Below are 21,513 nucleotides of genomic sequence, written 5' to 3' on the forward strand. Positions count from 1 at the left end.
CATAATTAGGCATGGTGGGAGAGAAGAATACTTGTTAGCCATCTGCTTTCAAGAGGAAGATTTGAAACTCTGCTTGAAGCCATGCTTTTGCCTGGTTCAGGTACTAGATCAATGCATCCTATGGAGGTGGAAGCTTCTCTGATTCAATAGCTCATTTTTCTTTCCAAAATAGATGTTTTTTTATATTGCTGTCATGGTTGGCTCAGTTTAGCTAAGTACAGATGTTATCCTTTTGCTGTCTTCACCTGTCTGGTCACTCTGATACTATGGTCATAAGGTATGAATATTTAAAAAGAAGTCATTATTGCCAGTGCCTTCCAGAAATGTTCTGTTCTTCTGTAATACCCTCCAGTCAGATTTACCCTGTACCAGCAAACTTTCTTGTTGAGACAGAGCTTGTCCAGTCATGAGATTCTGGTAGATTAGCTTGATGACGTACTACCGGGATTATTGTTAGACCTTATTTTATTCAACATCTGTATTAATGATCTATAAGAAGAGGTAAATGGCACTTTAACTACATTCGTACCGGTAATACATTGGGAGGACAAAAAGCAATGGAAAGGAGGGAGCTAATGGGGTGATAAATGTGGGAAGGAAATAGATTCAACTTGGAAAAATACAGGTTTATTCACTGGGGATAAGTAATCCAAGTTATAGGTGTTCAATGTGAAAGAAATGCTTGAGAAATACTATGGCTGAAAGTGGGCAGCAAACTGGATGTGAACTTGCAAGGAAATACGAGACAAAAGCAAATGCCTCTTTTGGGCTACATGTGCAAGAACATCTTGTCACCATACTAGAAAGATGAAAGCTTTTCTTTAAAAACTATCTTGCACTGATACAATTGTACATAGAATATGATGTACAGTTCTGGACACCTCAGTGTCTGAGAGATGATGGGAGGGAAGTCAGTGGAAAACAATAAAATTATTGGGATAAGTAGGGGCTGGAGGGAATGAATAATATGGAAAGGTACTAAAAGAACTAATTACATTCTATATTGTGCAACCAGTCAACTACTAAAGGAGAGTTTAAGTTTCTATAACAAGACTGGACTGAGAGGTGGAAAGTGGCATAGGCAATATCTTTTTAACAGCTCAACAAACAGGTAGTAAAATGGAGACGTGAAGTAGGAGCCTTTGAGCCATCATGTTTGCCTAAAGTGAGTAACCATATTATCACATTCTGTATAGGTTCTTATACCATGCTCACCACAGTAGTATCTGAGTGTCTTCCAGTAGTTCATTAAGCCATATGTCAAGTGTGGTTTGTTCTCTCATCTTCTCTGCAGGGAGAAAGTGCGTGCAGTGGAGAGGTTTGGTGCGGGTTTTGTTTAATATTCATGTTGCTATATGATTGTAAGAGAAGGCAGGTCAAAGAAATGCACCTTCCACTTGGAGTGGAAGTTGGTGATGGTCCTTAGTACCTAGGGGAGCTCTTTCCATAGTCTCAGGTCTTCCGCCCCCCCCCCCTTCAGAAAGTTCTATCACCTGCATCAATGAGATTTACCCTTATTCGAGAACGTTTCACTGAGGAACAGCGTGGAACAATGGTCCTCATCCAAGAGCTTTAGGTGATCTTTTACATATCTTAGACCCAGGTCTTGGAGTGCCTTCAAGATACAGACCAAGACCTGGAACTTGACTCAATAGTTTATGAGAAGCTAGTCTGGAGAGTGGTGGACAGGTTTGATGTGTATGCAGTAGCCTGTACTACAGAGACGACACACTACAGCATTCTGTACTGGATGGAGTTTCCTAAGCACTGATGGTTTCAAACCTGTAGCTTTTCTCACCTGTCCTATACCTGGTGCATGGTATATTCTCCCAAATTTTTCCTAGTCCATTACTTGGGTCTAAAACACTGTGTGCACCTGTGTAACTTCATCACACGAGTAGTTCAATTGCCAATCCTCAATACTGCAATCATTTGATGCTGTGGGGTGGGAGTGGGAAGGCGGCTTCTTGGCACTGAATGTGCAATAGCCAGAGTCTTTCACCTTTCCCTGGGCCAAGTCTCCAGTGCTGGGGGAGAAGAGTAAAGCAAATGCAGAAAGAAACTAAAGATACTAAAAATGTTTCCTCAATCTATAAACTTACTACTCATTTTCAGAAAACTGAAATCATTAGTCTAAAATAATCATTTGTACCTACTTTGTAACTTGAACAGGATATTACTATAAATAAAACAGGGTCATCTAAGATGTCAGATGAATCCAAGTGGTTTGAGTTGCATTTTATTTTTTTTGTCCTGCTTTGGGATTTCAGAAAGATGATTCCCAAAGGCTTCTGGAAAGCTTTCACTCGGATGTACACGGACATCTTGATGAAAATGTACCCTTACCCAGAAAGAAGAAAACAGAAACTCAAATGTCAGAGGAGGAAATGGTGCTGGAAGTAAGAGTTTATTCCTTTCATAGAGGTCTATTTTGTCTGATATTCTAGCCTGCTTACTTAGCAGCTGATCCAAATGCTGTTGATTTCAGCAGGGTTGGGATCTGTCCCTTCAAGAGTTACAATGATTCCCATACAAATGCTGTAATAAAGAAATTGGAAACTGAATGCAGTAAATCAGAGACTCAGTGAACAAAGAAATAAGGGCCCTGAATCTAGGATCTGTTGATACCTAGAAATATGATTTTACTTACATTTACCTGGCCCAATTTCACAGTCTTTACTCAGGCAAAATTCCCATTCAAATCCATTGGAATTATTTCCCACTCTACCATCATATTACAGATTTGAGGGCAGTAGCCAATACTCCCACTTCTTCCCACAACTACCTTGCCCAGCACCTTGCAAATTTGGGTATTTCCCCTGAAGCATTTTCATCTGACTTTAAATTATTAGAATTCACAGCTGAAGAGGAGCCTGTAATCTGATTGCACAAATCCACTAAACTAGGGAAGTTTACTTTAAAAGATTGAGAACCACATCAAGGCTTTAATCAGGGGTATGCAGAGGTCTTCCACAGGGTACATCAACTCATCTAGATATTTGCCTAGTTTTACAACAGGCTACATAAAAAGCACTAACAAAGTCAGTACAAACTAAAATTTCATGTAGACAATGACTTGTTTATACTGCTCTATATACTATACACTGAAATGTAAGTACAATATTTATAGGCCAATTGATTTATTTTATAATTATATGGTAAACATGAGAAAGGAAGCAATTTTTCAGTAACAGTGTGGCTGTGACACTTCTGTATTTTTATGTCTGATTTTGTAAATAAGTAGTTTTTAAGTGAGGTGAAACTTGGGGTACGCAAGACAAATCAGCCTCCTAAAAGTGGTACCGTAGTCTGGAAAAGTTGAGAACCACTGCTCTTGTCCTTACTCAGGCAAGACTCCATTGAACTCACTATGACTTTTTCTTGAGTAAGAACTGCAGGACTGGGGCAAAAGTATCCAGCCTATGGGTAAAATGGATCACAAAACCGCTATGTTAAGGTTCCACTCAGTTTGTTTAGATACTGGGAGTTGGATTCTTAGGGTTCAGTCCTGCTCTACTGGAATCCTATTGTCTCATGAAAAAAGTAACAGAGGGTCCTGTGGCACCACGGCTACCCCTCTGACTATTGTCTCATGTATCTTAGCTGACCTGTTTCTGTGCATGCAGGTGCAGGTTTGCTCATTCTTTTATTAAGTGATGGGCTTTGAATATTAAAGGGCAGATCAACTTTTATCATGCTATTGAGTGTTTACTTCATAACCCTTTAAAAGAAAAACGATACTGATGAGATTCTCTCTTTGGCTCTTATGAAAGAGTTGTTTCTGGGATACATCCAGCTTATATTTACATTAAACGGAAGAGTATAATGCCTTGTAATTCAACATGTGAAAAACATAACTAAGTTTTTCTTCTGTTACATCAAGTTTCTGGAAAAGTGTCTCTTCTAGCTTGTGAAATGCAATAGCCTTTGCAATCTGGTCAGACTTCTGTAATATGCGTGGACCAAAACCTAACCCTGATACTCCCTAAGAAAGATCTGCCCAGGCCCTGTGCCTGAGGAGCACTATTTCAGGCTGTGGCAAAGGTCCAGTGATTTTGGAGATGGTCTTAGGTGTCTGAGAAATCCCCCCAAAACCTGAATCTCGGGCCCAAAGTCAAATGTTAGGTGGGTATGCATAGCTGCCAAGTTTTGTGTTGCTCCATTTGTGACATTTTATGCAAATCAGTTCATTAGCTTTACACATTTGCAAATTTTTAAGATGCAGTCAATGGTCGTATTGGTCAGTACACTCCCTCCCAAGCAGTGGGGATAAGACATTGAGCTGAAAAAAAATTTTGCCTCTGAAGATTATCTGGGGAGTATTTGGAAGCTTAGACAGCTAAGCTTGTGGGGGTATCTGTGTGGAATATGGAGGTAGTTAAGGCAAACTACACACATGCTCAACTTGCCTCATTTTACCCCAACCCATTCAGCAAATCCAACTTGCCTTAGCTCCCCCCCCACATCTCCACCCAGACACCTCCACAAATTTAGCTATGGCTTCTAGCCTCCAGCTACCCTCCTCAGACTTTCATACATGGGCAGCAGTCTCTCCAGTGACAGCTGAAGACACAGTGAGGGGTCAAATGAACAATCCTGTTGAAACACCAGAGCTGGCAGCTGGGACTAGAGGACTATCAGGGAGCAAGGAACCCCCTCCAGAGACAGTTGAGAACAGGGAGAGCAGAAATTCAACAACTCACAACCAAAAATTCAAAAAGATTGGGTTTTTTGAAGAGCTCTGATTGAGCCTCCCCCTTCTGCTAGGGCTCACGTTTTCCCCACTCACAGGATGCTCTGGAGGGGTTACTGCAGCTCTATGATCATGGGAGATAGAGAGGCCAGGGTCTGCAGGTGACTGGTAGATGGAAGAGAAGCTAATTTTACACCCCCTTCTGCAGCTCAATAGAACCCAGTTGCAACTAACATGCTGATATGACTGTCTTCAGGATTGTCAGACTGGTCTGGAGAACCCCCGTAGTGGTACCAGGGGCTTATGTACCCCTTACTCCGTGATACAGTAGTCCGGGGTTGGTCCACTATTGCAAAACCCACAAAATGTGTAAAGGAATCAACCTTACTTTGATGATCTCAGTTCACTGCCTTTCATTTAAAACTGAGTTGGCTGCTATCCACGTAGTAAAGGGAGTCAGAAATGCAACTGTTTTAAAAATGTGTAGTTAAACTGTGCTCCTCATTCTGCCTATAAAAAATAAGTTATGCTCACCCACAACATGTCAGTTCTGTCTAGCCAGCCCAGTCCTTAGCTTGCAAATGGAAGTAGGTAAAAGCATTTTAACTGTAGCCAGTGCTTGTTATAGACACTTTAAATGTACTGTAAAGTTCTGATGGGACATGAATTCTCATTTCAGATGTGTCCAAGATAGATGACAAATTTATGGCTGAATGGCCAAGTGTTCTTGGACTAGTCGTGAACAGAAAATACTTTATATTCATATCAATGATTAGTTTTTCCTTTGGGGGAAAGTCATAGAATCATAGAATATTAGGATGGGAAGAGACCTCAGGAGGTCATCTAGCCCAATCCCCTGCTCAAAGCAGGACCAACACCAACTAAATCATCGCAGCCAGGGCTTTGTCAAGCCGGGCCTTAAAAACCTCTAAGGATGGAGATTCCACCACCTCCCTAGGCAACCCATTCCAGTGCTTCACCACCCTCCTAGTGAAATAATGTTTCCTAATATCCAACCTAGACCTCCCCCACTGCAACTTGAGACAGTTGCTTCTTGTTCTGTCATCTGCCACCACAGAGAACAGCCTAGCTCCATCCTCTTTGGAACCCCCCTGCAGGTAGTTGAAGGCTGCTATCAAATCCCCCCTCACTCTTCTCTTCTGCAGACTAAATAACCCCAGTTCCCTCAGCCTCTCCTCGTAAGTCATGTGCCCCAGTCTTGTGCATATACTTTGGCATGTACATAGCTTCATGCATAGCAGTAGTCCCATTGAAGGGCAGAATCAGGCCCTTAACTACAGTAATTTCTATAGTACACTCATGTTGCAAATATGAGAGCACTTCTATCACACATTTAGGGCTAGTCTACACTGGCAACGCTTTGTGTAATCGCGGTGCTGCAAGAGAGCTCTCCCAGCGCTCTAAAAAAATCACAGCCACAAGGGGCGCGGCTCCCTGCGCTGGTGCACTGTCTACACTAGCACATTACAGCGCTGAAACTTGCTGTGCTCAGGAGGGTGTTTTTTTCATACCCCTGAGCGAGAAAGTTGCAGCGCTGTAAATTGCCAGTGTAGACAAGCCCTTAGTGTATTGCCTTGTTATATGAAGGGTGTTTCCCCTCCTCGCTGCCAAACCAGTTTTTTTAAAAAAGCCAATTTGTTCCAATTACTGCTGACAAAAGTTGTGCAAAGGCTAAGCCACCAATTCATTAACTAGCATAGATGAAAAATGCACTTGGTTAGGTTAGTACTTATCCATTGCAATAGTATCCTACACCATGCATATAAATAAGTGGGACTACTCAGTGTGAGCAGGGGTATGACAGTCTAGGCGTCTGGCCCTCTATGTCTTGCACTTGTTGAAACAAAAAATAAAAAAAAGTTTGGAAGTGAAACAGACATTATGTGCAGCCACCAATGCATGACCCATTTTGATTTTCTCTGCTCATTTCAATGTTTATTTTTGGGCTCCCTTAGTGCCTTGCCATTTCTTACAAAAATCCTTGAACTAGCAACTGCATACATTTCAGCAAACCAGATTGTTCCATTAGTAATACAAGGAATACAGGAGTTAAAAAACCTCCCAAAACTTGGTCTCAGTTATTGTATGTAGTCCACATTCCCAGTGTACTTTGTGTAACCCAAAGCTGATCACCACGCTGCAGCTATGCGTGAAAAAGAAATGAACTAAAAAGCATGAACAGGAAGTCTGACTAGCTATAATTTGCAGCTGACAGGCTGAATAGAAAATATTATCTATAAAAAGTCCTTTTGAAAGAACCTCTCTTTTCTCTCGGGGGCATAGTTAAGGGTTTTCCAGTATTTATATTTTAAGTCATTCTTGAAAAATTACTTAATTTAATTTAGTTTTATTTAATCTATTGTTTCTGTATTTAAATTAAAAATCAAAATTCCTAGTCAGACCATGGCAGCCTATCCTCAGGCGTCTCCATTAGCCATATATATTATTAAAGTAATTTCAAAATCTCATAGGAAAACTGGATTTCTCTTTCACTGTGGGGGGAAAGAGAAGGAAAATGAGCTGTGAAAACTAGCTGTGGTCTATCATCACTTGCTGGAGCAAAGTTCTTTTCGGAGATGGAGTTGTGGTAATCACCAAAACAATTACAAAACCATAGAAGGTTCTCCTCTTCTTTGGGCTTCATGCTCTGACCTGGACCATGAGAAGACGGTTCATGTCAGAGTGTAAGTCCAAAGACAATCTGTGATCAATAAAATTCCTAAGCTATCCAACCAAAAGGGCTGCATGGAACTTCTGCTAAAGATCTAATCAGAGCTGCTGTTCTTACCTAAGCTTACAGTACTTTTCTGTTGTTTCCATACAGGGAAATGAGTCTTCTTTGAACAGTAACATCACAGCATTTGCACTAAAAGCAAAAGTCGTCTATCCAATCAATCAAAAATTTAGGGTAAGAGTTTAGACTGTGAAAAGTAGTGGCAATCATTCTGTGACTGTGTAAATTGTAGAGGGGGAAACACTGGAAGAAATTTACTATTAAGCCTCTTACCTTACAGTGGGTTTTTGTTTATAGCAAATTGATCCAGGTCTTATCCTATGTGGTGCCAGCTGTCCTCAACCGGCACTGAAATCTTCAGCACTTCACATGGGCCTGATCCAGTTTCCACTGTAGTCAATTGGAAGTTTTCCATTGACTTTGGCCCAAGAGACATTCAGCACCTTGCAGGATCTGGCCCTTAAACAGGCAATATGTTCATAATTTAATAGAAAAACATATTTCCCAGTCAAAAACATAACTAGTTCTGTATAGACATTTTGTGGTGTACAGTGTTGCAAAAAATTGTGAAAGTATCCAGCATTCACGAGCTGCTCATCGTCTTAATATTATTTGGATTGAACCAGGTAAATTTTCTTTGTCCCTAGCCCCTGGCAGATGGATCATCCAATCCATCTTTGCATGAGAATCCAAAGCAGGCTGTTCTGCCTAATCAGATAATGGAAACTTCTACTTCAAGCAGCCTTGGATCCCTGAGTCATGGAGACAAGGAGGACTGTAGTTCATCTACAACAATACATTCTGCAACTAGTGATGACAGATTTCAGGACCGAGCCTTCCTGAAGGTGACCTGCTTCCCTGAAGTTCTGACTTGTGAGAGGTACAAAAACAACTTGCAATAGCTTGGTCATTTGAAAACACACACTTGTTTTTTTCAGATGAACTGCTATAGATCTGGCATGGATGAAGAATCAGGATTCTTAAATCCATGTGTTGAAGGCATACAGTCCAAACTTAATTATAGGAAGCTAAACCTTCTTGGAAACCAAGGAAATTGCATACTATTGTGTGTTGCAAATTGGTTTACTTACGACAGAATTACGGGGAAAGGAGTACAAGCAACAATAGTCTTATATAACAGCATTATCATGAGAAAATCCCTTTTTACTGTATTGTGATAATACTACAATATTAGCTTTGAAAGGCTGTTGATCACATAGGGTCCAATCCTGCCAGATGCTGAGCATGCTTTGTACAGGATGCTGAGCCCCCTCCACTCCCATTAGAATCATTGGGAGCTAAAAGGGTTCAGCCCCTCACAGGATCAGATTCATAATAAGCATCATTTTCAAAGATCCCTAAAATAGTTCCTGCTAAAAACGATTGTTTGTTATTGTCTCTCTCACCCCTCACTGTATTGAGGATATAATTGTTTTATTGTCTTCATTGATTTCAAAACATTGATACAAATCTATACATAAAAATAAAAAAAAACTATGGATGAGCAATGCACATAGTACAAAGTCAGAACTGCTACCACTTTCCTCTCAGCACCTCCCAGTCTTTTAAAACCAGGGTGCAAGAGCTTTTCCACCTACTAAGGATTAGTCCTTGGACAGCAATTTTTTTATATACTAGTAACTTAGGGTTTGATTCGGTCATGCTTATTCATGCTTGAATAGTTAAGTATGTGAGTAGTAGCACAGAAACAAACATGAGTAAGGGTGTCAGAACTGGGTCCTTAATACTACTAAGCACATATTTAGGGCCAGATTCAACCCTTACTTAGCCATGGCAGTGCTTTAACGTGGCTTGTGTAGTCACGGCAGAGCGGTGGGAGAGAGCTCTCCCAGTGCTCTAAAAAAACCACCTCCATGAGCGGCGCAGCTAACAGCACTGGGAGCGTGGCTACCAGTGCTTGTGCACTGTCTACACTGGCGTTCTACAGCGCTGAAACTTGCTGTGCTCCAGGAGGTGTTTTTTCAGATCCCTGAGCAAGAAAGTTGCAGCACTGTAAAACGCCAGTGTAGACAAGCCCTTAGACTGAGCAGTACCTTACTCTGAGGTTATGACTAATAACTGGGAGCTGAGTCCCACAGAGTGTCCAGTAGACTGTTCCCAGCCCAGTGGGACAACTCACATACTTAACATTACGCATGTGCTTAAATGCATTGCTGAATTGGAGCCAGAGTGCTCAGTACCCTGCAGGATCAAGCCCTGTAGCCTGGGGATTGGAGGCAGGAACTCCTGGGGCCCTACTCTGCACATATCAATGGGGGTTATTCATCCTGCAGTGGGGAAAATAGGTCCCTGTTCAGATACCATGGTGATGGCCATGCTGTAATAACCTGGATAGACTCAGCATTCTAATTTTCACTCTGCCACTGAGTTGCTGTGTGTCTCTAGGCAAATATCTATATGTTTACCTCTTTGTATCCCCAGTTGCAACATAGGGAATAAGAAACTTTGTCACAGGGTGGGACATGGAGAGTCAATTAATGTTACTGCAGCACAACTGGAGGTGGAAAACATTAAAAACGAAGTATTATTATTACTGTTTTAAATTACAGCTTTTCCCCCCTCTTTATTCTAGCCATCCCTCCATATTGTTTAGGCTTGCTGTTTATTTGAAGGTTGCTGTGCCTCTAATGTGTTAAAGCATTGTCTCTTTTTATCTCTCACTCCGCAGCATTTTAAGATACTTTCTATAAAAAAAATGCAATATGAAAATTGAATTGACTTGTTCCAGGGAAATTGCTTTTGTGAGAATTCAGCACTTAAAAGAAAAAAGGTTAAAAAAAATTACAAGACTGTTACCATTTTCTATCAGTTTTGTTTTTGCAGTGTGCTTTGGCACAGTATAAGTAGATTGCTGCTAATGAATGTTAAACCTCTGCTTTGTTTTAGTTTTGATGTTAAACTTTGCCTGTATAGTCTTCTTTTGAAAGAATTGCTGCTTCTTGATACCGAACTAAGAAGGGAAAAACAGGTGGTAGGTACAAATTTTTTATGTATAGCCATTTGAATCAGAGACAAGAGCTCCTTTAGAAAGCTTAGACTGAATTATGTTGACTAGTTCCTATCAGACTCCCTTGAGGAAAGTATTGTATTTTTACTGCACTATATTTTGTCTGTATGTCATAAATATATATCGGCTCAATACAGGGGTGACTGGGTAAAATTTAATGCCCTGTGTTATACAGGAGGCCAGACTAGATGATTTAATGGTCCCTCCTGGACTTTATAGTTTTTGTTTTTGTTCTAATTTTGCATAAGATATGTTATCCTATCCAAACATTTTGTAGATACATTTGTCTTCAATTATGGGTGTTAATGCTTTGCAGTGTCAAGGATTGCATATTCTCTAGGTAATTTATGAAAAGTCAATATAACACATTCATTACCACTGTGATGGGCACAATCACCCTGATTCAGTATGGTACAGAAGTGAAAGTACCCCCTTATTCTGCTGCATGGGCTACCCACATTACAAGTCACAAGAGGAGACCAGCCTTCATTGGTTGGGGAGTGGGCAGACAGGCGTGTAGGATTGATGGAGTCTTAATCGTGCCCCACAATGCATTGGGCATCACAACTGAGCTGGGGCAGAATGAGAAGTATTCTGGTATTACAGAGGATTATTTAACCCTCTGAGAGTCAGAGTTGATTCGCTGGTCTGCGCCAGGGTTGGCCCAGGTATGCAGCACCCCTTTCTCAGAGCAGATTGGAAAGTTACAATGTAGCCCTAAATAAATAAATCAGATGATTTTCTTGCTAACACAAATTGCAGATATTCTCATGTTTGTAGGCCAGAGTCAATGTTTTGTTTTGTATTTTTAAGGGGAAAAATAAGTTTAAGGCTCTATTCTTCTCCAATGGAGAGAAAAATAGGACCTGACCGCAATTAAAAAAGTGGATGGGAGGAATAGAAGGGGAAATAAAAGAAGCCTTTAGGAATGAGAAAAGGACAAACTGGGCAAAATGGACTTCTGTGATTAAAACAAAAGAGTAAGGTTTTTACACAGAATACAGACTTCCATTGGGGATACAGATATGGTGCAATACAGAATCATTGTTACTGTTATGGGTGGGGTTAAACCACATTCAAACAGGAGGGTGTAACCACTACCCTCATGTAAGTTGTAAGAAGCCATTCAGCCAGGTAGCTGAAACAGTAGGTGCCTCCAACCAAACCAGACACATGCCACCTGTTAGGATCCCAACAAGGGCAGTCAGGGCCAAGAGTCAGAGCAGGTGCAAACCTGGGGCTGGGAGTAGCACAGGTGTTCATAGTCAAGTCCAGGCTAGGGTCCCAAGGGTCCGAGTCCAAGTCCAAGACAGTTTTCAGGGTCCAAGTCAGGAGGCAAAGTCCAAATCAATCCAAGGTCAAGCCAGGAATTCAAGAGCAGGCACAATCATGGCAACTATAGAAGATCCCCACTTGTTGCCTGAACATTTCCTGAACCACCCCTTGGATTTATCTAGGACAGGGAGCCAATCAAGAGCCATGGGGTTGCTGTCTGTCAAACCCTTGTGGTGGAATGCCCCACAGTCTGTGTCCGCAGCAGGTTATGGGAAGTGGAGCGCACCATGGTTACAACTGCTGCTGGTTGGCAGCCTGGAGCTGCTAGCTACCTGGGAACTCTGTAGGCCTGGGTTCTAGTCCCCGAGGGCCTTATGTTACAACACAAAGGCACATGGAAGTCTGCTCAGGAATTTGATACATGTGGGCAGAGAGCTTATACTTGGTGGAGTGGTGTGTATGTTGAGAGAAGCATCAGCAGAAAAGCCAAGGACTCAGGACAAGCACTGGGAATGTGGTCCTGAAAAAAAAGCTGTGATAGAGCTTTTGGGCTAAATGGAAGAAAGGGGTTTGAAACTGCGAGAAAGGATGCTATTTCTTGTTTGAGCCCTGCTTTGTTCAGGGAAATGAGACATCGTACATTCTTTGTAAATAAACAAGAAGAAACACTTGACTCCATCACCAATTTATATCGTTAACTAAAACAATCCACAAGACCCCGAATTTTTAGCTAACTGCTCAGGTCAAAAGGGGGTAACATTACAATTATAGCCTAACTAAAGTAATCTAAACTTTGGGTATAATCCTCTCACACACACCCCAAACCTCCATATGATCACATTATGTCAGAAACAAGTAAATCTGATTAATACAATTAGCATGTTCCAAGAGGCAGCATTTTCTAGACAGACTTTTAAACACTCTTGGGAAGGAGAGGAACCAGAGTGTAAGCCTGGGGAGTAGATTTGACCCATTCAGGTGTCCTCTCTTGGTGGGCTCCTCCCCATCTTCTTAAAAAGGTTTCTATGGGAGACTAAAAGAATTCTGGGATCAGTGTCGAAGATGATCTTCAGTTTGTGTGAATTAAGAACAATGAATTTGATCTCAAGATCAATAACTAACTTGTAGACAGGTCTAAAAGTTACAACATTGTGCCATAACATAACAGAAACCTTGAAAGACAGATGATTAGACCATTTGATTGCTGACAAGAAGCTCCACAAAAAGCAGAGAAAAAAATTGCATCATAAAACTGCACTCTGAGTAGCAGGAGTTGGTTTTCATTAGTAGGCTTTTGGTCCAAGGCACGGTGAACATTTTAGTCTTGAAGGTTCCATTTTTTGCCCTCCAGGTTAGTGCTTCAGAGAGTCTGGTCTCAAAGAAGGAAACTTCAGTTTTGGCTTCATTATCTTCATAGTTTGCTTTAATTATTTTATTTTTTGACAGTATTTGAAGTCTTAGCATTTTGGCTTCTAGTTTTATTTTCAGAGGGCACATTCTGCCTTTCATACCCACAGTGTCAGCAGGTGAGGTACAAGTCATCATCTCTTGTATCTTTTTCCATCCTACTGAGACTTGTTTTACCAGCGAGTCTATTGATAATAAGTTTTCCAAATTCTATTCAACTGCAAAGTTGACTTGTCGAGCGACTCCTTGAATTATTTTTTGTTAGCAAGTAATCCATCCCTAAGGATTTTAATAGCTTCCCCATTTTGGATCCAGTATGCTAAGGTTTTCCTTTCCTCTTGTCCTTTGAAGCCGCACTAATGGCGAAGAGTTTGGAATTCAGCCATTAACTGTTAACTTAAAGCTATTCCACTTTTTGAATATATATTGTGGAGGTTTGTATGGCATCTGCTTGGTGTAAATGAGAGAGACAAAAAGAGAGAGTCATATATCCTGGCACTAAACTGAACACATTCGAACAACAACTTTATTTGTTCACTTTCAAGATTAACATTTAAAAACCCCACAATAATCCATTTACTATCTTTTCTCTCTGGCTTTCAAGGACTTGGGTGAAGATTCTGCCAAGGATTTAAAATATAATTTGTTATATTTTTGCTATTGTCGATATTGTGATCAGGGAAGTTGATTAGAGTCTATTTAATTGAAGGTCTATTTTTAAGAGATTTTCCCAGAGCCTGGGATCTTCCCAGAGCCTGTAACTCTTTGGTTACAGATGGTATACAAATGAGTGGCTTGGTTACAAATGGTAAACAAATACAGGTGAGCAATCCTAAAATGGCAGCTTAAAGGTGAAAGCATTACACTACAGGCATTCGTGAGGACACTACAGCTTGGGCACATATAAAGTTTTAGAAAAGATCCACCCTACTTTGAACATGCCATTGTGTGATAGCCACCCAAAGCAGAGACATGAAGTCTGATGTTTGTCAGTCACTTTCTTATCCTTCAATGAAAGGCCTTGCGTATGCTTTAAAATTTGTCAGTTGCCTTAAGTATGTAAAATTACGTCTGTCTTTATAGGAGTGTAGGAAGTGTAAGAAATACTGGAAGATAATGTTATCCCAGGCAAATTGGGAGAGTTTCAGCATGACTATTTTAAGTGTAAATTATCTTTTCTGCTATTAATATATTTTCACTTACAACTCATCCTCATTCATACATGTAATCACCAATAATGATTATCAAAGTGATTACGTTCTATATTTATTTCTCTTTTTTCACCTAGGTATTTATTCAGGTTCTCAGAACATACCTCTCTGATTTTTACCTTAAAAAGAAGATTACTGAAGATTTGTACCAGAAGATCATTTTGACGCAAGAAACTGTAAGTGTCTCCATTGTTTAATGTTTCAGCCAACAGAAAATAAAAGTTAAGCAGTTTGTGAAAGTTCAGCCATATACCCCTGCTGTGTTGATCTCTTTTACATGGAATAATGCCATTTGTAGTGTATTTCCAACTTCCCTCTTTTTTGGGAGTGGGAAAAGGGGCAAAATGAAGTGGAAGATGTGATTGCTGAACCCCTGTGGTGGATTATCCATAACAACTTGTGTCTGAATGTCTGTCTGTCTGTCTATCAAAAAATACCAATTACTACAGTGCTGTATCCAATCTGTTAGGAGAAAAGCCTTTTTCACAGTTTAGTCCTGTCTAGAAAACACTGTTTTTCTGACCTCAGCCAGCTGCTCAATAGAATGAATGATCTCTAGGTGTAAATTCATTATCTGAGCTCCCCATTATTGTCAATAACAACATACTAGGGGGTGCAGTACCTGAAGGAAATTCTAAGCTGTTATCAAGAAAATGTACCTGTTTTTCTCTCTGTGCAATTATTTTCCAACCGTATACTTTATCGAACTCCATTTCTGGGATTGAGGCTTTTCACACTACACACTTACAGTTAATGTACATTGCTGAAAGCTGCTCTTAGTCACAGTTGGGATCACATTATGTTTGTGAGATAACAGTTGAGAAAAAATGGTACAGCACTAAGAATAAGCTGCTGGAAGGTTACCAGCTGTGCCTCACTTTTTTAAAAAAAAAAGAGGTAGTTAGTCTAGAATTAAAATCTCTCATGTTACATCAGCACTAGTCAGTAGGGATTTAGATTGATCATGCAATATCACAGTCAATGGATTAACACTGGAGGTCTCTATAATTTTATCTGATAGCCTATATCTCCATGGATTTCTGTATTAAGATCACTTCACTGCCTTTGATCCTCAAATTTAATATTAAAGTTAATCATATTTAGAAAGAAAAGAGATACAAGGAATAAATCCTTGTTTCAGAAGCAGATGCTGGATAGTGACAAACTTTAGACACATGAATATTACAGGGTAGACAACTTCCATAATGTCTTCTAACCTTTAGTTAATGTTGTTTGAAAGCACTGGTCTCTTCATTCATCCAACTGAGCTACTGTAAGACATGTCATGACTTAAATATTGCTTTTATCTGAGGCAGCCAGTGCAGTTTGGGGGAGCCTGGGGAGGAAGGATAGTCCAGTGGTTAGGACACTACTCTGGAACTTGGAAGATTATGGTTCAATTCCCTGCTCTGCCCTCGATTTCCTGTTTGACTTTGGGCAAGTCGCTTAGGTTATGTCTACACTACAATTAAAACCCCACAGCTGGCACATGCCAGCTGACTTGGAGTTAAGGGGCTATTTAATTGCAGTGTAGATGTTTGGGCTCAGGTGGAACTGTGACTCTAGGACCCTGTGAGGTGAAAGGGTCCCAGAGCTCAGGCTAACCCCAAGCCTAGTTGGGGGGGCGGGGGCTGCATGTACACTGCAAAACAATAGGGCTTGAACCCTGGGTCCCAGCTTGACTCAGGCTCAGACCCTCCACCTCTCTGGGGTCCTGGGATCCTGGGTTAGCCTGATTTCTTTGTAAATGAAAGGGGGGTTAGACTTGAGTCTGAATTTGAACCCTGGGCTTACATTGCATGTAGACATACCCTTGCTTTCTCCATGTCTCAGATCCCCAGCTATAAAATGGGAATAATAATCTCAATGCACATAGAGTGCATGAGGGTGGTAGTTGTAGGATTATCGTTTCCCCACTCATAGACCAGGTGTTCCCTTCCCCCCGCCCCCCACAAAATACTTAGAATTTGTCAAAATGGAAGCCAAGAAATTTTCCAGTTCTCAGTTGCCTAAATAAAAAATAAGAACATAAGAACATAACATAAGAACATAAGAATGGCCGTACCGGGTCAGACCAAAGGTCCATCTAGCCCAGTATCCTATCTACCGACAGTGGCCAATGCCAGGTGCCCCAGAGGGAGTGGACCAACAGGCAATGATCAAGTGATCTCTCTCCTGCCATCCATCTCCATCCTCTGACAAACAGAGGCTAGGGACACCATTCCTTACCCATCCTGGCTAATAGCCATTAATGGACTTAACCACCATGAATTTATCCAGGTCTCTTTTAAACACTGTTATAGTCCTAGCCTTCACAACCTCCTCAGGTAAGGAGTTCCACAAGTTGACTGTGCGCTGCGTGAAGAACTTCCTTGTATTTGTTTTAAACCTGCTGCCTATTAATTTCATTTGGTGACCCCTAGTTCTTGTATTATGGGAATAAGTAAATAACTTTTCCTTATCCACTTTCTCCACATCACTCATGATTTTATATACCTCTATCATATCCCCCCTTAGTCTCCTCTTTTCCAAGCTGAAGAGTCCTAGCCTCTTTAATCTCTCCTCATATGGGACCCGTTCCAAACCCCTAATCATTTTAGTTGCCCTTTTCTGAACCTTTTCTAGTGCCAGTATATCTTTTTTTAGATGAGACCACCACATCTGTACGCAGTATTCGAGATGTGGGCTTACCATCGATTTATATCAGGGCAATAATATATTCTCAGTGTTTTTCTCTATCCCCTTTTTAATGATCCCTAACATCCTGTTTGCTTTTTTGACCGCCTTTGCACACTGCGCGGACATCTTCAGAGAATAAATAAATAAATAGTGGTGTTATTTCATAAAATCCAAAAGTCATAGACAAAAAAGTGAAATTTTCATGGGAAATCCTGATATGCTGAAAAGCAGTTTTCTATTCAGAATGCTTCCAGTCTCAGACGACTTCAAAATGGACACTTGTGTAGCTCAAAAAACCACAAATCACAGCTGGCTCTATTCTTTTCCTAATAGACACGCAAGTTGTAATCTACACGGTTGCCCTTCTCAACCCCTCGACAAAATGATGCTGAGGGGCTTTGGTTTAATAACAGCTAGAGAACTTCCAGCTCTGGGGCTATCAACCCAGCACATTTCAGAAGCACTAACTCACATGGGGATAGATTTTTTTCAGAGAAGCTCAGCTCCCATTAGGCACCTAAAAAATAAGGGTCATATTTTCAAAAGTTCCTGTTGTGGCATTAATGACCAGACTTTTTCTAAAGAGATTAGTGTCTAACATGCTGAGCCTCTTTTGAAAAAGAATCTAGCCACTTATTAATGATGCCTAACTGGGAACTGAGCTCTTGACAATCTGGCCTGTAATGTTTTTGTAACATTTTAAACATTGGGTTGTGGCATCACTGAATGGAGAAGACTGATCCTCAAAGACTGTATTTGCATAAAGGGAAAATTATTTTGGCAAGGAGCAATACCACTGGTATTAGCAGAAGTATTACATTTAATATTATATTTAATCCTGCATTGGCAGGACAGTGAACAAGACGTCTTGCTGTAATAAGCATTTTTTATTTCTTCATTCGTTGCTTCTACATGAAAGCTTAATGGGATTTTGATGACAGAACATTTTTAAGGGTCACTAAAATGTGTTTGCAGTTCTTTAAGACATAAGATATTAATGTAATTCTTTAGGAGACAAAATCATGTGGTAGAAAAAGGCTTGAGAAAGAAGGCACGTTTGAGAAATGAGACAGTGTGAACCCATGGAATAAAGATGAAGGACTGAGTTTTTTGTTTATTAAATCTGTTGGGAAGACATTATTTCACTTACTCCATTTAAAAGTATTTACTTACAAATTTAATCCTGAGAGGAGCGCAGGATCTGGTCCAAGAGGTAACTATAACGGGATCGCTTGGAAATAGTGACCATAATATAAGAACTTTAAACATTCCTGTGGTGGGAGGAACACCTCAACAGCCCAACACTGTGGCATTTAACTTCAGAAAGGGGAACTATACAAAAATGAGGGGGATAGTTAAACAGAAATTAAAAGGTACAGTGACTAGAGTGAAATCTCTGCAAGCTGCATGGACACTTTTCAAAGACACCATAATAGAGGCCCAACTTAAATATATACCCCAAATTAAAAAACACAGTAAAGGAACTAAAAAAGAGCCACCGTGGCTTCACCACCATGTAAAAGAAGCAGTGGGAGATAAAAAGGCATCTTTTAAAAAGTGGAAGTCAAATCCTAGTGAGGTAAATAGAAAGGAGCATAAACACTGCCAAATTAAGTGTAAAAATGTAATAAGAAAAGCCAAAAAAGAGTTTGAAGAACAGCTAGCCAAAAACTCAAAAGGTAATAACAAAATGTTTTTTAAGTACATCAGAAGCAGGAAGCCTGCTAAACAACCAGTGGGGCCCCAGGACGATCGAGATACAAAAGGAGCGCTTAAAGATGATAAAGTCATTGTGGAGAAACGAAATGAATTCTTTGCTTCAGTCTTCACAGCTGAGGACGTTAGGGAGATTCCAAAACCTGAGCCAGCTTTTGTAGGTGACAAATCTGAGGAATTGTCACAGATTGAGGTGTCACTAGAGGAGGTTTTGGAATTAATTGATAAATTTAACAGTAACAAGTCACCGGGACCAGATGGCATTCACCCAAGAGTTCTGAAAGAACTCAAATGTGAAATTGCGGAACTACTAACTGTGGTTTGTAACCAGTCCTTTAAGTCGGCTTCTGTACTCAATGACTGGAAGATAGCTAATGTAACGCCAATATTTAAAAAGGGCTCTAGAGGTGATCCCAGCAATTACAGACCAGTAAGTCTAACGTCAGTACCCGGAAAATTAGTTGAAACAATCGTAAAGAATAAAATTGTCAGACACATAGAAGAACATAAATTGTTGGGCAAAAGTCAACATGGTTTCTGTAAAGGGAAATCATGTCTTACTAATCTATTAGAGTTCTTTGAAGGGGTCAACAAACATTTGGACAAGGGGGATCCAGTGGACATAGTGTACTTAGGGTATGTCTACACTACGAGGGTAATTCGATTTTACTTAAATCGAATATGTGGAATCGATATTGCAAAGTCGAACGTGTGTGGACACACTAAGGACACACTAAGGACAGTAATTCGACTTTGTGAGTCCACACTAACGGGCGAGCGTCGATATTGGAAGCGGTGCACTGTGGGCAGCTATCCCACAGTTCCCGCAGTCCCCGCTGCCCATCGGAATTCTGGGTCGAGCCGCCAATGCCTTCTGGGTAAAAAAAATTTGTCGTCATCCGTCCGTCACTAACGCCCTCCCTCCCTCCATGAAAGCGCCGGCGGGAAATCAGTTCGCGCACTTTTCTGGTCAGTGACAGCGCGGACGCCACAGCACTGCGATCATGGATCACGCTGCGACCATCGCTGCACTTGTGGCCGTTCTCAACACCTCGCAGCTTATCATACACCTTTCCCTGAGGCAGATGAAGAGTAATCAGGCGAGGAGGCTACGACACCGCCGTGATGGCCTGAAGTCGGAGAGTAGCACAGAGCTGTCAGAAACCACGAGCCCCAGCGCCCAGGACATCACGGTGGCAATGGGTCATGTGGATATCGTGGAACGGCGATTCTGGGCCCGGGAAACAAGCACGGACTGGTGGGACCGTATAGTGCTTCAGGTCTGGGATGAATCCCAGTGGCTGCGAAACTTTCGCATGCGGAAGGGGACTTTCCTCGAACTTTGTGAATTGCTGTCCCCTGCCCTGAAGCGCCAGAATACCAGGATGAGAGCAGCCCTCACAGTTGAGAAGCGAGTGGCCATAGCCCTCTGGAAGCTTGCAACGCCGGACAGCTACCGGTCAGTCGCGAACCACTTTGGCGTGGGCAAATCTACCGTGGGGGTTGTTGTCATGCAAGTAGCCAAGGCAATCGTGAAGGTACTGCTCCCAAAGGTAGTGACCCTGGGAAACGCGCAGGTCATCATAGATGGCTTTGCCGCGATGGGATTCCCAAACTGCGGTGGGGCTATCGATGGGACTCACATCCCTATCCTGGGACCGGACCACCAGGCCAGCCAGTACATCAATAGAAAGGGCTACTTTTCAATGGTGCTGCAAGCACTGGTGGACCATCGGGGACGGTTTACAAACATCTACGTCGGATGGCCGGGCAAGGTTCATGACGCTCGCGTGTTCAGGAACTCTGGTCTGTTTAGACGGCTGCAGGAAGGTATTTACTTCCCAGACCACAAAATAACTCTTGGGGATGTGGAGATGCCTACAGTGATCCTCGGGGACCCAGCCTACCCGCTAATGCCCTGGCTCATGAAGCCCTATACTGGCGCCTTGGACACAGAAAAAGAACTGTTCAACTACCGTCTCAGCAAGTGCAGAATGGTGGTGGAGTGTGCTTTTGGCCGTCTCAAAGGGAGATGGAGAAGCTTACTCACTCGCTGTGATCTCAGTGAAACCAATATCCCCATCGTTATTGCAGCTTGCTGTGTGCTCCACAATCTGTGTGAGAGCAAGGGGGAGACCTTTATGGCGGGGTGGGAGCTAGAGGCAAATAGCCTGGCTGCTGATTACGTCCAGCCAGACAGCCGGGCCATTAGAAGATCCCAGCGGGACGCCCTGTGCATCCGGGAGGCTTTGAAAGCTAGGTTCCTGAGTGAGCAGGGCAACCAGTGACTTTTCAGTTTGTGGACAGAAAAGCTGAACCTGCCCCCGTTTCTTTACCCAGTTCATTTTGACTATCCTCTCCAGTTACATACCCCCTTCACCCCCTTCCCCTTCCCAAAAAATAAAATCATTTCGATTTTGTTAATGAACACCGTTGTCTGTATTGCTGTTTTCGCGGGAATATTTTAAACCGGGGACGCAGACTGTGGCGGGGGGCGGGTTCAGTGTTCGGATGCAAATGATGCTTCTAAACTCCCGGAATGACAGGCTCCGCACTGGTGGACTGGTTATTTCAATGGAGCCTGCCAGCACTCCTGGGGGGGACTGTGTGTATGTGTCGGCTATGTGACTTTCTGGCAGGGGGGGTAGGGTTACAGATCCCCTGCTGCGTGGATCAGTGAGCCAGGATAAGGACCGCTGCATAAGATCTGTAACTGCCCTCCCCCGCCACAAAGTCACAGAGCAACCCC

The 21,513-nt window shown here is 41.8% G+C and overlaps 1 protein-coding gene across 2 annotated transcripts in view; it reads left to right on the forward strand.

Annotated features, from left to right (window-relative positions):
- The window catches only part of EVC (EvC ciliary complex subunit 1), an 88,992-nt gene that overhangs the window by 4,769 nt on the left and 62,710 nt on the right, over positions 1 to 21,513 (forward strand). For both annotated transcript variants that reach the window (XM_026648050.1, XM_026648051.1), the window contains exons 2-6: positions 2,271 to 2,399; positions 7,539 to 7,622; positions 8,096 to 8,328; positions 10,356 to 10,440; positions 14,447 to 14,545. In XM_026648050.1, the coding sequence (XP_026503835.1) occupies positions 2,271 to 2,399; positions 7,539 to 7,622; positions 8,096 to 8,328; positions 10,356 to 10,440; positions 14,447 to 14,545 (630 nt within the window). The remainder of the gene's footprint in view (positions 1 to 2,270; positions 2,400 to 7,538; positions 7,623 to 8,095; positions 8,329 to 10,355; positions 10,441 to 14,446; positions 14,546 to 21,513) is intronic.

This window comes from Terrapene carolina, unplaced genomic scaffold, assembly GCF_002925995.2.
Source record: "Terrapene carolina triunguis isolate 2854851 unplaced genomic scaffold, T_m_triunguis-2.0 Scaffold66, whole genome shotgun sequence".
Classification (NCBI taxonomy): domain Eukaryota; kingdom Metazoa; phylum Chordata; order Testudines; family Emydidae; genus Terrapene; species Terrapene triunguis.